Consider the following 13,030-nt stretch of genomic DNA (forward strand, 5'->3'; position numbering starts at 1 on the left):
GTGCCCTGAGAAAGAGATATGTGCAGCTCCTATCGGGATTTGTCGGCACATTCGGGCGGTGTTGCTGGTCTTGTTTTAACCTGTCGAATTGTCTTGATGTACCGGGTTACCGAGTCTAATCGGTGTGTCTCGGGTGGAGGTCTATTCCTTCGTTGACCGTGAGAGCTTGTCATGGGCTAAGTTGGGACTCCCCTGCAGGGATTGAACTTTCAAAAGCCGTGCCCGCGGTTATGGGCAGATGGGAATTTGTTAATGTCCGGTTGTAGATAACTTAAACCTTAATTAATTAAAATGAATCAACTGTGTGTGTTACCGTGATGGCCTCTTCTCGGCGGAGTCCGGGAAGTGGACACGGTGTTGGAGTAATGCTTGCGCAGGTTGCTCTTCTAGATTCTCGCTCGCGCTTTGCCTCCTCTTCTCGCTCTCCTTTGCGAATAAGTTAGCCACCATATATGCTAGTCGTTTGCTGCAGCTCCACATATACTTGCCTTATCCTTCCTATAAGCTTAAATAGTCTTGATCGCGAGGGTGCGAGATTGCTGAGTCCCTGTGGCTCACAGATACTATAATTCCAGATGCAGGTCCAGGTGACTTCGCTCCAGGTGACGAGTACGAACTCAAGTGGGAGTTCGACGAGGACTCTCAGCGTTATTATGTTTCCTTTCCCGATAATCAGTAGTGGTGCCTAGTTGGGGTTCGATTCAGGGCCTTGTCGCATGTTGGGTTCTTTTCTATTTTGGCGCCGTAGTCGGGCCATGAGTGATTGTTTGATGGATGTTATTTCTGTACTCTAATGTGACGTGGCGAGTGTAAGCCAACTATGTATCTCCCCCTTTTATTACTTATTACATGGGATGTTGTAATGGTTGCCTGACTTGCGACATTGCTTTCAATGCGGTTATATCTCTAAGTCGTGCCTCGACACGTGGGAGCTATAGCCGCATCGAGGACGTTACAATACCCAACTATGCCACCATATGCCATCATAGTTCATGCCCTAAGGGTACTAGTGTGATAGTTTTTTTTTTTACTAATGTGTCTGATAGCTTGGGAAAAGGCAACCGAAAGCACGATCAAAATCTTTTCATCCGGACACGTCGCCATACATTTTGCGTCGGCTGTCGCTAGCGTGGTAGTATGGTGCATTTGCATGAACACCGTGCAACCCCTCCTAGTCCCCATGCGCATTTGCGCCGAGTCACTTTCGATGCCAATTTTGCCGTACGCCACTTTATCAGGACGCACGTCCGGTGCCGGTGGCGGTACTAATCACGTCACGATACTCCCGCCCGCCCGCTAATTAATCCTGACCGATCAATACGGTAAGTAGGGAAGCCGTGACCCTTGGAAAGGGGAAAGAAAAGACAACAGTGTCCATCTGCTTGCTCGTGCACCTAAAAAATACGCTTGCTCGTGCGATCGAATACCATATTCGCTTTGATAACCTGCCATGCACGTCGGCATGGTAGATACTCCGTACTGCTTCTCCCATTTATTTATCTTTAAAAAGCCGTCTAGCGAGAATATTTTTTAGTGATGTGTGGATAACTCAGAAGCACGCTCCTATTTATTTATCTCTGGAAAGTGGAAACACCGCTCTTGTCGCGGTGCGAGACAAGCCGGTCAGGTCACGGGAACAGGAGCGAAACTGGAAACTTGTTCTGATCGGAGGGAGACGCGATGACGAGGCGTGCGATATTAACGGCGTCGACACAAGAGAAGGAATGAACCGTGTCTCTTTGACCGGAATGGAAGAAAGAAACAAATGAAAAGGAGAGGCATGAGCAGGTCCATTGAACGAACGACGCATCGCATGGTGCACACACGAGGGAAGCGAGGGGGTGGCTCGAGCGCCACGTCCATGTGGCCGGCAAGTGCTCCAAATGCACGCCTGCCGCTGCCGGAGGAGAGAGAGGATCATCATCGCATCGGGAGCCTGGTCCGATCCGATCCATCCAAAAATGGCAGCTCGGCCGGTGAAAAGTCCACCGCACCCCTCGAAACAGCAAAATCGCGGCCATCGAGTGGCAACCAGGGATGGGTTCCCTCCCAGACCGGTCCCGGGCGCCATGGCCGCGTCTGCACGCACGCACTCCCACTAATCCTTTCTTTCTTTGGACGCTTGCGCCACTCGCTCTTCCTCCCCATGGCCATGGGGACTGGGGACGGGGCGGGGGGTCGATAAAAACACTTACTAGTACCGCTGGTCCTTGCTAGGAGGGTGCGAAAGCGAAGCCCCACGCCCATGCCGCGCGCAGATTGTTGTCGAGCTCGCGGTCCTCCTTCGCTCCTCGCCACAGCCCGCGATTCGGTTGGTGCCCCGTGCCCTCCCTCGCACTGACTAGCTCTTGGACTCTTGCGCCACCTGCTCCCCGTCCTCATCTCTCAATCCTGTCGCCTCCCCGTCCATCCCTTGCCGCCATCAAGATCCAGCCTTTGTTTCCCCTTTGATCTCCACTCGCTGCAACTTGCCAGCTACCTCACCGGCGGTTTATTAGTGCATACGTCCTGCTCGACGTAATGCCCGTGAGCGACCGGTGAGCTAGCTTTTCTTGGGCCGGGTCATGGTGGATTGATTGAGCGTCCACCACGATGGGCGGGTCGGAGAGGACCGTTGTGTGGTTCAGGAGGGACCTCAGGATCGACGACAACCCGGCTTTGGCCGCCGCCGCCAGGGACGGCGCTGTGCTCCCTGTCTTCATATGGTGCCCGGCCGAGGAGGGGCGCTTCTACCCCGGCCGCTGCTCCCGGTGGTGGCTCAAGGAGTCGCTTGCCCACCTTGCCAGGTCGCTGGAGGCGCTCGGCTGCCCGCTCGTGCTGATCCGAGCTCAGAGTACTCTTGCCGCGCTTCTGCAGTGCGTCGATTCCATCGGCGCCACCAGAGTGGTCTATAATCATCTATACGGTATGTTTACCTGCCAATGTTATCTTAGTAGTGATTCCTGTTCTGTCGTGGCATATTTTTCAAATGAGTTTTAGCAGTTATATCCTCAAAAATTTAGCCAGTCACGTCACATACTTCAAGACCTCAAAACTATATGCAACTTTTGGTCCAAACCTTTGGTGACAACATTACACTTCCCTTCAAAAAGACAACATTACACTTCATGGCAGTTGCATTTTCACATCGTATGATTACGTTAAGTATTACTCCCTCCGTCCGAAAAAGCTTGTCCCTCAAATGGATGAATCTAACACTAAATTAGTGCTAGATACATCCATTTGAAAGACAAGGTTGGGACAAGCTCTTTTGGACGGAGGGAGTAGATTGGAATAGAAATGTATTCATTATGTTTTCTTAGTCTATGAGATCACTTTTACTAATGCCGTAGTGCTTACTGCCTAGGATATTCTTCACGCGAATGTTTAACCAATTCAAGCTAACAGATAAAACTATTTAGAAGATTACAGTAACAAGAAACACATCATAAATTTTCATTTCCAAATTCAATATGTAAAATTCAGTATAGCAGAGTTTAGAACCTTTTCAATCATGTACTAATACATATTAAAGAATATTTCCTCCCTTCGGCCAATGAGTGTACACTGTAATTATGATGAGCATGATAGAAGTTTTGATTGAATGAACACTCATTTCAAGGGCTGAATGAGTATGATGGATGGTTTTAACCAAAGGAAAGCAGAATTGAAGTTTTAACCGAAGGAGGGCTGAATTAAAGTTTTTAACCAAATGAATACTCATTTCAAGCGCTAAATGGCATTAAATGTAGTTTAGATTTGTATTTAGTAATTAACATAACCACGCTCTCAGTTTAGACTTTTTTTATACTATTCCTTGGTTAAATCTAACCCACCATGGTATGATGTCACACGAAGTGATATATTTTCTGTTTGAGGCAGTACATGGATGCTATGGAAAACAGAACTAGTGTTTTCATGCTCAAAACCTATGCCTGTAAAGTTTGTATGAAGTGTACATACTTTTAGTTGGAGTCGGCAATTGCTCTATTCTGGTACCAGTTGATTTACTGCTAACCTTTTTTCTCTTTTTAATTATGTTATTTTGATCTTATATGTTCTCACTTCCTATGCTATAGACCCTATTTCACTTGTGCGGGATGACAAAATCAAGAATGAGCTTTTGGGCCTTGGAATTTCTATGCAGAGTTTCAATGGTGATCTGCTATATGAGCCATGGCAAGTTTATGATGAGAATGGGCTTGCATTTACAACGTTCAATATGTATTGGGAAAAGTGCATGAAATTGCATATCGAGATATCATCATCTCTTGCCCCTTGGAGGTTGGTGCCTGTCTCAGGTAGATTGTGGCTAGTGGCCTGGCATCATCATTTTGAGTTCTTGAACATTTGTCATTTGCCTCTACTTGTGGAACATTGTTGCTTGTTTTTGTCCATTTCATGTGATGCAGCTTCCTTACCTATGTTAAGGAATTAGTTTGGTACTGTATAATAGCATGTTGAAATTAAATAATAAATAATATATGAAATGGTGTTACAGTGCTTTGTACTACACCCTCCGTCCCAAAATTCTTGTCTTAAATTTATCTAGATGCGGATGTATCTACCACTAAAATGTAACTAGATACATCCGTATTTAGACAAATCTAAGACAAGAATTTTGGGACGGAGGGAGTAGAAAAGTAGAAAGCATTGCTTTGTCCACATATACAGGTTTAGTAATTGGTGATCCAATCTTATACTCAATTTCTAATCTGTCAAGCCATTGCTGCTTTAATACTTACCATTTTCCGGTTTCACATTCAGGTATAGAAAACATTTGCAGTAGTTCAATTGATGACCTAGGTCTTGAATCAAGTAAGGATGAGGAATCAAGCAATGCTTTGCTAAGCAGGGCTTGGTCTCCTGGCTGGCGCAATGCGGAGAAGACACTTGAGGATTTCGTGTCTCATGGTCTCCTAGATTATTCAAAAGACGGAATGAAGGTTGCAGGAACTACAACATCGTTACTGTCACCATATCTTCATTATGGTGAGGTGAGTGTAAGGAAAGTCTATCAACTTGTCAGGATGCAACAGATCAAGTGGGAAAATGAGGGGAAATCCGGAGCTGGGGAGAGTGTTAACTTGTTCCTGCTGTCAATTGGTCTTCGAGAATATTCACGTTACTTGTGTTTCAACTTCCCATTCACACATGAAAGGTCGTTGCTCGGGAACTTGAAACACTACCCCTGGCGAGCAGACGAGGACCGGTTCAAGTCCTGGAGGCAGGGAATGACAGGATACCCGTTAGTAGATGCTGGCATGCGGGAGCTTTGGGCTACTGGCTGGACACATAATCGTATAAGAGTAATAGTTTCAAGCTTTGCTGTGAAATTTCTACTAATTCCGTGGACTTGGGGGATGAAGTACTTTTGGGATGTGCTGTTGGATGCTGATATAGAAAGTGATATTCTTGGCTGGCAGTACATAACTGGGTGTTTGCCTGATGGACATGAGCTTGGTCGTCTTGATAATCCAGAGGTATGCGACTGTTAGATCAAAGCACTGTAGCACCATTTCATATTTGACATATCTGCTAATCTTAAATAAGAGCACAAATGAAGATTGTAGTCTCTGTTCATAATTGGATTTTAAAAGCACTTCTGTTCATGTGGTAGTTCATAAATGATTAGCTAATCCTCTGTCTCAAAAGAGAGCAGATGGTGATCCAAGAATATTTTATCACGCTTGACAGTTGCTTATAAGCAACATAGGAGATACACGCATGAAAGTTCATGGCGTTCTGTTTTTGCGTAGTTATGATTTTTCATTCTTAAAGTTGCTGTAGTATATTCTGCTGAACATACTATTCATGTTATGATTCCGTCTTGCAGCTGTCAACCTATATTATGACACAAGTCCTTTATTTATGTCTGTTTTTCTTACGAGTTATGTTGTCTTTGTTGTAGAAGCATCTAGTTATATGTACCTGAGCATCACGTAATTTATCAATCTGTGTCTCATGAGAGATTTATCTATTTCTCATTTGTGCTTTCCTTGCATGCAAAACCAGGTTCAAGGTCAAAAGTATGACCCAGATGGTGAATACGTAAGAACTTGGATTCCAGAGCTAGCTAGAATGCCAGGGGAATGGATCCATCATCCGTGGGATGCACCGAGCTCTATACTCGAAGTTGCTGGTGTTGAGCTAGGCTTTAACTATCCTATGCCCATAGTAGAACTTCACACGGCTCGGGAGTGCTTAGATGATGCCATCTCCACAATGTGGCAATTGGATACAGCCGAAAAACTTGCAGAATTAGATGGTGAGGTTGTTGAAGACAATTTGAGCCATATTAAGAGTTTTGATGTCCCAAAAGTTGTTTTGAAGGAACTATCTCCAGGTGCTTCTCACTGTGATCAAAAAGTGCCCACTGATGATGGCAGGAATCTTGAGTTACAACCTAAGGAACTGAAGGGCACAAATAAACAGACCATTTGTGTTGATGTGATCAAGGCCTCAAATATGGAAGACACAGGCTCCATAGCAAACTCTCCGATATCAAGGAAAAGATCCAGCAGCGGGAGTGTGTTTAATGTCCCATCTTGTTCATCTTCAGTCGAAGTGCACTCACGGAATCAGCATCCTGGTGGTTATTTAGTTGGGTCGTCAAAATATATCCTGCAGAAAGCAGAGAGGAACTGGGTTGGTAAGGTAAGTTCAATTATCATATTTGGAAGGCAAGTGTTGCACAAGATCATATGAATTTGCCATCTTTTTCGGCTTGTAGTGAATAGACAAACACCCCATGAAAACATTATTGTAACCTTAAAAAATACTAGCAGTCAATCTCTAGGGAACTAGGTTCAATTGGTTTTATGAACACACACCATCACATACATGCCACCAAGTTTCTATAGTTTTTCTGCTCCTCTTAGTGCACTGCAAGAGGTCTGGTGAGACGCGTGGATGTAGAACTCCACAACCCAAGTTTGGATCCTCTTCGGCAGGGGCTTTATTAATGTTAAAGCTGGACACTTGATACGATTCGTCTAAAAAATCCTCTTTGCCTTGGATTTGAGTATCTATTCTTGTTGGTCGATATGGTGCCAAGTTCCTCTTTAGTGCGCAGTGCGCTGCATGGAGCACTGGCAGCTGTAGTCTTTCTGCCTTAAATCTAGAGACAGCTTATGTTATCCTTACAAGATATGTGATTTTGCTGCAAGCAAGGGAAAAATATCTCATACAAAATCATCTAGGTGGTAGGCATGGGTAGTTAAAAAGTGTTCATCGCTATTTATTCACCAATTGACTAGTAGATAGAGCTCAAGGAAAAGCCTTCATTGCAGAATGTTGGCCAAAGCGTTTCCTCTTGCATTTCTTCTTGTGCATTTCTCAAGATATTTTCTTCTCATCCACCATAAGCAGATTATGATAACTCTTTTTTTTTTTGCGAATTAGCAGAGTATGATAACTCGGCCGCACGTTCTATCCAGACTACACGCATGGCATTTGTTTTCTTCTTTAGGAATGTGTCATTTTGATACTTGTTGACACCCAAACTATTGCATCTTTGCAGGCTGAAGATGATGACAGTGCCGATAGCTGTACAGACACCTCAAGAGCATCCAAGAGACCTGCCGCCTGACAAGGGTGATTGTGAAGACTGTAGGGCTGAACTATGGAGTGGACAAGGGCAACACTCAGATCTTCCTGCATCCCATTCACATCAGAAAAAAAATTGTACATTTTGTTATCTGGTTATTTTTGTCAAATCTGTTATATGTAACCTATAATTAGTTGCAACACTTGCACAAAACGGTTTCGTTCTTGGGGGAAAGAGTTGTTTACTTACTTATTCTTTTCTGCGATGGGAGCAAAAGTTTCAGATTCTTCCCCGTTTTCTGCTTATTTACAAAACCCGGTACCGGTGCAGAATTCGCAGGCTGGCTCAGTTGGTTTTGTAGAAGCTGTGCCAAAAATGTATGAACTCGAAACGGCTCAGGCCGTCGTGGCCGGAGGAAGATTTGCGTAGCCCGTTGTTGTAGCAGCTGCATGTGGAAGATCACGACCGCCCGCCTTCCATCGGACGATTCATAGCACTCGAGGAGCAGATCTCATTGCCCCATTCTCGCCGGTCCTACCTGTCAGTGCGGTGCTCTCCCATGGCGAACTCCCAGCCCTCCTCCTGGCTCGCCGCCGTGGCGGCCAATGCCGCCGCCAGACCAGCCATCCTCCACCGCGCCCACGCCGCCCTCATCACCTCTGGCCACCTCTCCTCCTGCACCTCCGTTAACTCCCTCCTCCGCGCCGCTCGCATCCCCGCTGCCTGCGCCCTTCTCCTCCGCTTCCTCCTCCTCCACCGCCTCCCGCCCGACCACCTCTCCCTCTCCTTCTCCCTCCACTCCTGTACCCGCTCCCCCAGCCTCCCCGTCGCGAGCCTCCTCCACTCGCTCGCCGTCAGGCTTGGCCATGCCCGCGACGTCTACGTCCTCAACGCTGCCGTCTCCGCCTACTTCAGGGCCACCGACGTCGCCTCCGCCGAGCGGCTCTTCTCCTACACAAAGGATGTCGCCGACGTTGTCACCTGGACCACCATGGTCACCGGGCATGCCAACGCCGGCGACGTTGCGCGTGCGAGTTGGTTCTTCGATGCCATGCCTGAGAGGAACGTGGTTTCCTGGAACGCGATGCTGGGCGCGTACGCATCCGCCGGGATGCTGTCCAAGGCGCGGAAGGTGTTCGATACAATGCCCAGCCGGAATGCCGCCTCGTGGAGCTCGATGGTCACTGGGCTCGTGCAGTCCAATCAGTGTGAGGAGGCGTTGAGGGTGTTCAGTGAAATGGTCGGGACGGGTGTCGTGCCGAATGAGGCTGCACTGGTGAGCGCTGTCTCAGCGTGCTCGCTGCTGCGGTCGATAGAGCACGGCATGTGGGTACATGCGTATGCCAAGCGGGAGCTGAATGGGATGAGCGTCATCCTCGCGACAGCGATTGTTGACATGTATGGTAAATGTGGGGGTATCCATAATGCCGTCAGGGTGTTTGCTGCAATGCCAGTGAAAAACATCTACTCATGGAACTCGATGATTACTGGGCTCGCCATGAACGGCAGGGAAATGCAGGCCTTATCACTCTTCTGGAAGATGCAGATGGCTGGTGTTCGACCAAATGATATAACCTTCATCGGGTTGCTGGGTGCTTGTAGCCACTCAGGACTTGTCGATGAGGGCCGCTGGTTGTTCAACAAGATGGTTAATGGCTTTGGAATCCAGCCACTCCAAGAGCACTACGGCCTAATGGTTGATTTACTCGGTCGGGCAGGTCATGTTAGGAAGGCAGTGGATTTTGTCAACAGCATGCCGGTGGAGCCGCATCCGGGCTTGTGGGGTGCGCTTGCTGGCGCCTGCAAGATCCATGGTGAGGTGGAGCTTGGTGAGGAGATTGCCAAGAAGCTCATTGAGCTGGAGCCCCGTCATGGCAGCCGGTACATCCTCCTGTCAAACATATATGGTGCATCAAACAGATGGGATGACATGGCCACTGTGCGCAGGCTCCTTAAGGAGCGCAAGGTCCCCAAGGGCACTGGGAATGCCATGGTTGGTAATGATGGTCAGTCTATGAAATCCATGCTAGGTTAGTATTCCTGTAGACAGTGACATGTCAGGAGCTTACAGACTGGGTGGCCTGAGGTTGATTACCCTCCATCCACCTTGGAGACATCATTGTGCTGAAACAAGCCTCCATAGGGGAGAAATGTTTGATTTATGTGTTAGTATATGCCTGATTTCTTATGCTGCACACTGAAATCAACATGGTGCAGAGCTGCAAAATCCTGTCAAGAAGCCAAGAGTTCTTTGTATTTAAATACTGTCCTGAAGATGCAGAAGCTCAGAAAATATGCACCTAAGAACTACGGCATGCATATTTGTAATTAAATTCTGATGGGAAGAGGCGGGAGCAGAAAAGCAATCATGAGGCTCAGGTTCATTGAATAATTTCTTGCAACCTTTCCGTCCGCTTTTTTTTTACTGTATGCTTGAATCAGATGTATGCAAACCACTCGAGTATTGTCTTGGATATATGATGTTTATGTTCTATCCTGCCATTACATGTGTTTATCAAAGTTTCTGACATTTTAACAGAATTGAAGTTCAATTCAGCTTGGGGCCTCGTTGATTCATTAGGATTTTCATAGGGAATTTCCTAAGTTGGCTGTTTGATTTAGAAGATTGAATCCTATGGGTAAATTTTCCGAAGTATTCCTTAGGAAAGTTTCCATTGACTGAAACCTCTTGGAAAGATTCATTTGTTTTTTGCTATGGTGCAACGAAACAAACGTGTCCATGACAACCTTGCAACTTACCTATTTTTGTGTTTTTGCGATCATGCGAATCAAAGAGAGGCTGTCATGAGAGAAGCTATGCTTACCTTGGTTTTCCTTTTTATATACTTGGGCCGCCAGAAGAAGCCCAAGTGCTTCAGCCTGCAGAACAGAACAAACATTCCTAGCAACAGCTTGAATAAATATGGAATGATTCCTTGATTTGTCCCTTAGAAATACTCCGAAAGAGGCTTTATCTTGGCTAACTATAGGATTGTATGCGACATCTATATATGCTAAGAAACCTGCATGATGAAAATTCAGCTCCCTGTCAATAGCATTGCTATTGGCTTCCATATTAGCAATCCTCTTATCTTCCAGCTCATCCTCCAATGCACCTGCATTAAGCATTGATTTGGTAGCGTATATAACCTGCATTGGACTCCAATTTTTCTTATTAAATAGAAGATCACTTCTGGCTTTCCAAATATTCCATAAAGTAGTAAAGATGATCTCTGAGCTTAAATCTGGGTGATGGCTAGACAAAATGAAGTTGATGACATCTGAAGGATATAAGCTATGATCTACCATATCCGATTTAAAACCTAATTTGAACCAAACCAATCTAGAGAAATTGCATAAAAAGAACAGATGCCTATCATATTCGACCTGGCCACACCTACAACATTCTTTCTTTATATGTTTTGAAAATCTAGAAACTCTTAACCCTAAAGCAATAGCTCTTCTAATAAGTCTCCAAGCAAAAGTTTTAACTCTAGAAGCCAAAGTTTTATTTTTCCAAACCTGGTTTAGAATAGCCATCTCCTGGTTGGTCACAAGAGGTCTTTGGTTCATCGTATTATCCTGGACATCTTGCATAAAAACTTTGTAAGCACTTTTAGTAGTACATTTTGCATTTGGAGTGTAAATCCAGGACAAGGTATCATCAAGCTCAGCATTTGTGACAGGAGTATTTAAAACATCATTTTTAAAAGTATCATCAAAATAGGCACTGATCTTATCTTCATCCCAAACTTTAGAATTAGGTTTCCAAAGATCATTAATGATGTTTGGACAAGGACCATTTAGGTTGGGCTTGAGATGATCATATTTTTTTCCCCTTCCTTTGCACCAAGGATTGTTCCAGATGGAAGTGTTTCCCTGTATATTATAAGAATTAATAATATCAGGAAGAACTTTAATAAAGGAGGTCCAGAACGGACGCGGCTAATCTGCACCCGAGCTCATATGCTCCCGCATGAACAGTAAAATCGAAAAAAAATCAAAAAAAATTCAAAAAATTCCAAATTTTTTTTGAGAGAAACATTGACAAAAGTTCTAAGTGCCTGCAAAATTCGTCATGAAATCACATTCCTAGAAGGCGTGGCAAAAAAAACAAAAATAGTACTCTGAAAAAGCTACTTTCAAATGCATTTTGAAGCACTGAATTTGTTTTTTTGCCACGCCTTACAGGAATGTGATTTCATGATCAGTTTTTGCAGGCACTTAGAACTTTTGTCAATGTTTCTCTCAAAAAAAATTGGAATTTTTTGAATTTTTTTCGATTTTTTTCGATTTTACTGTTCATGCGGGAGCATATGAGCTCGGGTGCAGAATGGACTTTTCGGTCCAGAACGCAGATTTGGGAGAATAAAGATTAGGTTTCCATATGGTAGATTTATAAAAATATTTGGCTTTAAGAACCTTAGCAATTAAAGAAGAGGGATTATTAGTGATATTCCAAGCCATATTAGTAACCAAGGATTTGTTCATGATAGCTAAATTCCTAATACCCAATCCTCCTTTATGCATATGTCTACAAATATCATCCCAAGCTCTAAAGCAAATAGGCTTTGCCTTATCATCCTTCTGAATTCCCGTCCACCAAAATTTCCTAACCATGGAAGTGAGGTTTTTTTTTATGATGGACTGGCTTAAGAGGATATTGGACATATAGTAAACCGGCAAGGAAGCAAAGACCGATTTGATAAGAGTAAGCCTTCGTGCATGAGATCATTTTCTTTGTAATCATATGCAAGATCTAGAAGGACAGCCAGACAATACTAATTAAATCATTGAGTTCTTACACTAAAATGCGGCGAGGATTTGCAGCATTTGGGTCTGTAACTCTGGGCGGCATGGATTGACAGTCTGACTCTATAGGACTATTTGAAGGGTATATCACGCAAAATATCTTCACGCATTTTGGATGGAACGCCTTTTATTGGAGACAAATATAAGTAGGTCACATCTCTTCACTCAATTGTCAAAACTATGTTTGGTGCGTGTTTGTCTGAGACCATGTTGTTAGCTTTGAATGTAAGCTGGGCGAAGCAAATTTGCTGACAGTTTCAAAAAAGGAAAACTATAAGCTACAGGTGACAAATAATGTGTTTATTTTTTCCATACTCATATATCTTCCTTTCCCTAGAAGAAGACAACAAATTATCAACACGAAGCAATCAGCATCCATGGAAAGCCGCCTCGAACAAGCGCTCTCCCAGATCCCATCTTCCAACACCAAGCCTTCTGCTGGCACAGCCGCCGGTCCACCTCGCCCCTGATACCGGTTCCTCGCCTGCGGGAGGGCTCCCGTTCCATTCGTAGTTAGGTTTTGTGTCTTTTTCGGGGAGGCGGCGACGTACTGGGACTGGAATATCACGTCCTTTTTGCTTTGTCCCCAGTCCGATGGTGTGTCCAGCGCTGGTGAGGGGTGTGAATGTTATGCTTTGTCGAATCTGGTTGGATCACGTGATGTGTGTTGGTGTAGTCAGCATCGGTTTG

At 45.0% G+C, this 13,030-nt stretch overlaps 2 protein-coding genes across 2 annotated transcripts; both read left to right on the forward strand.

The window, feature by feature from the left end:
- Nucleotides 1-1,836: 1,836 nt before the first annotated feature.
- CRY2 (cryptochrome 2) lies at nt 1,837-7,780 on the forward strand. The gene is made up of 5 exons (XM_048679026.2): nt 1,837-2,905; nt 4,059-4,280; nt 4,747-5,462; nt 5,995-6,636; nt 7,502-7,780. Exons 1-5 carry the CDS (start codon nt 2,593-2,595, stop codon nt 7,568-7,570), a joined length of 1,962 nt encoding a protein of 653 aa, XP_048534983.1. The 5' UTR covers nt 1,837-2,592; the 3' UTR covers nt 7,571-7,780.
- Nucleotides 7,781-7,922: 142 nt separating this feature from the next.
- Nucleotides 7,923-10,084, forward strand: LOC125513819 (pentatricopeptide repeat-containing protein At5g15300). The gene has a single exon (XM_048679027.2). It carries the CDS (start codon nt 8,088-8,090, stop codon nt 9,561-9,563), a length of 1,476 nt encoding a protein of 491 aa, XP_048534984.1. The 5' UTR covers nt 7,923-8,087; the 3' UTR covers nt 9,564-10,084.
- Nucleotides 10,085-13,030: the final 2,946 nt, after the last annotated feature.

Source organism: Triticum urartu, chromosome 6A, assembly GCF_056163025.1.
Source record: "Triticum urartu cultivar PI428250 chromosome 6A, HENAU_Tu73, whole genome shotgun sequence".
Taxonomy (NCBI): Eukaryota; Viridiplantae; Streptophyta; class Magnoliopsida; order Poales; family Poaceae; genus Triticum; species Triticum urartu.

Excerpts from the sequence above, each read along its gene's own strand:
- CRY2 (XM_048679026.2), top strand. The coding sequence starts at position 2,593 with ATGGGCGGGTCGGAGAGGACCGTTGTGTGGTTCAGGAGGGACCTCAGG. Across the intron at positions 2,906-4,058 it reads GGTCTATAATCATCTATACG|ACCCTATTTCACTTGTGCGG; the intron begins GTATGTTTACCT and ends CCTATGCTATAG. Across the intron at positions 4,281-4,746 it reads GAGGTTGGTGCCTGTCTCAG|GTATAGAAAACATTTGCAGT; the intron begins GTAGATTGTGGC and ends TTTCACATTCAG.
- LOC125513819 (XM_048679027.2), top strand. The coding sequence starts at position 8,088 with ATGGCGAACTCCCAGCCCTCCTCCTGGCTCGCCGCCGTGGCGGCCAAT.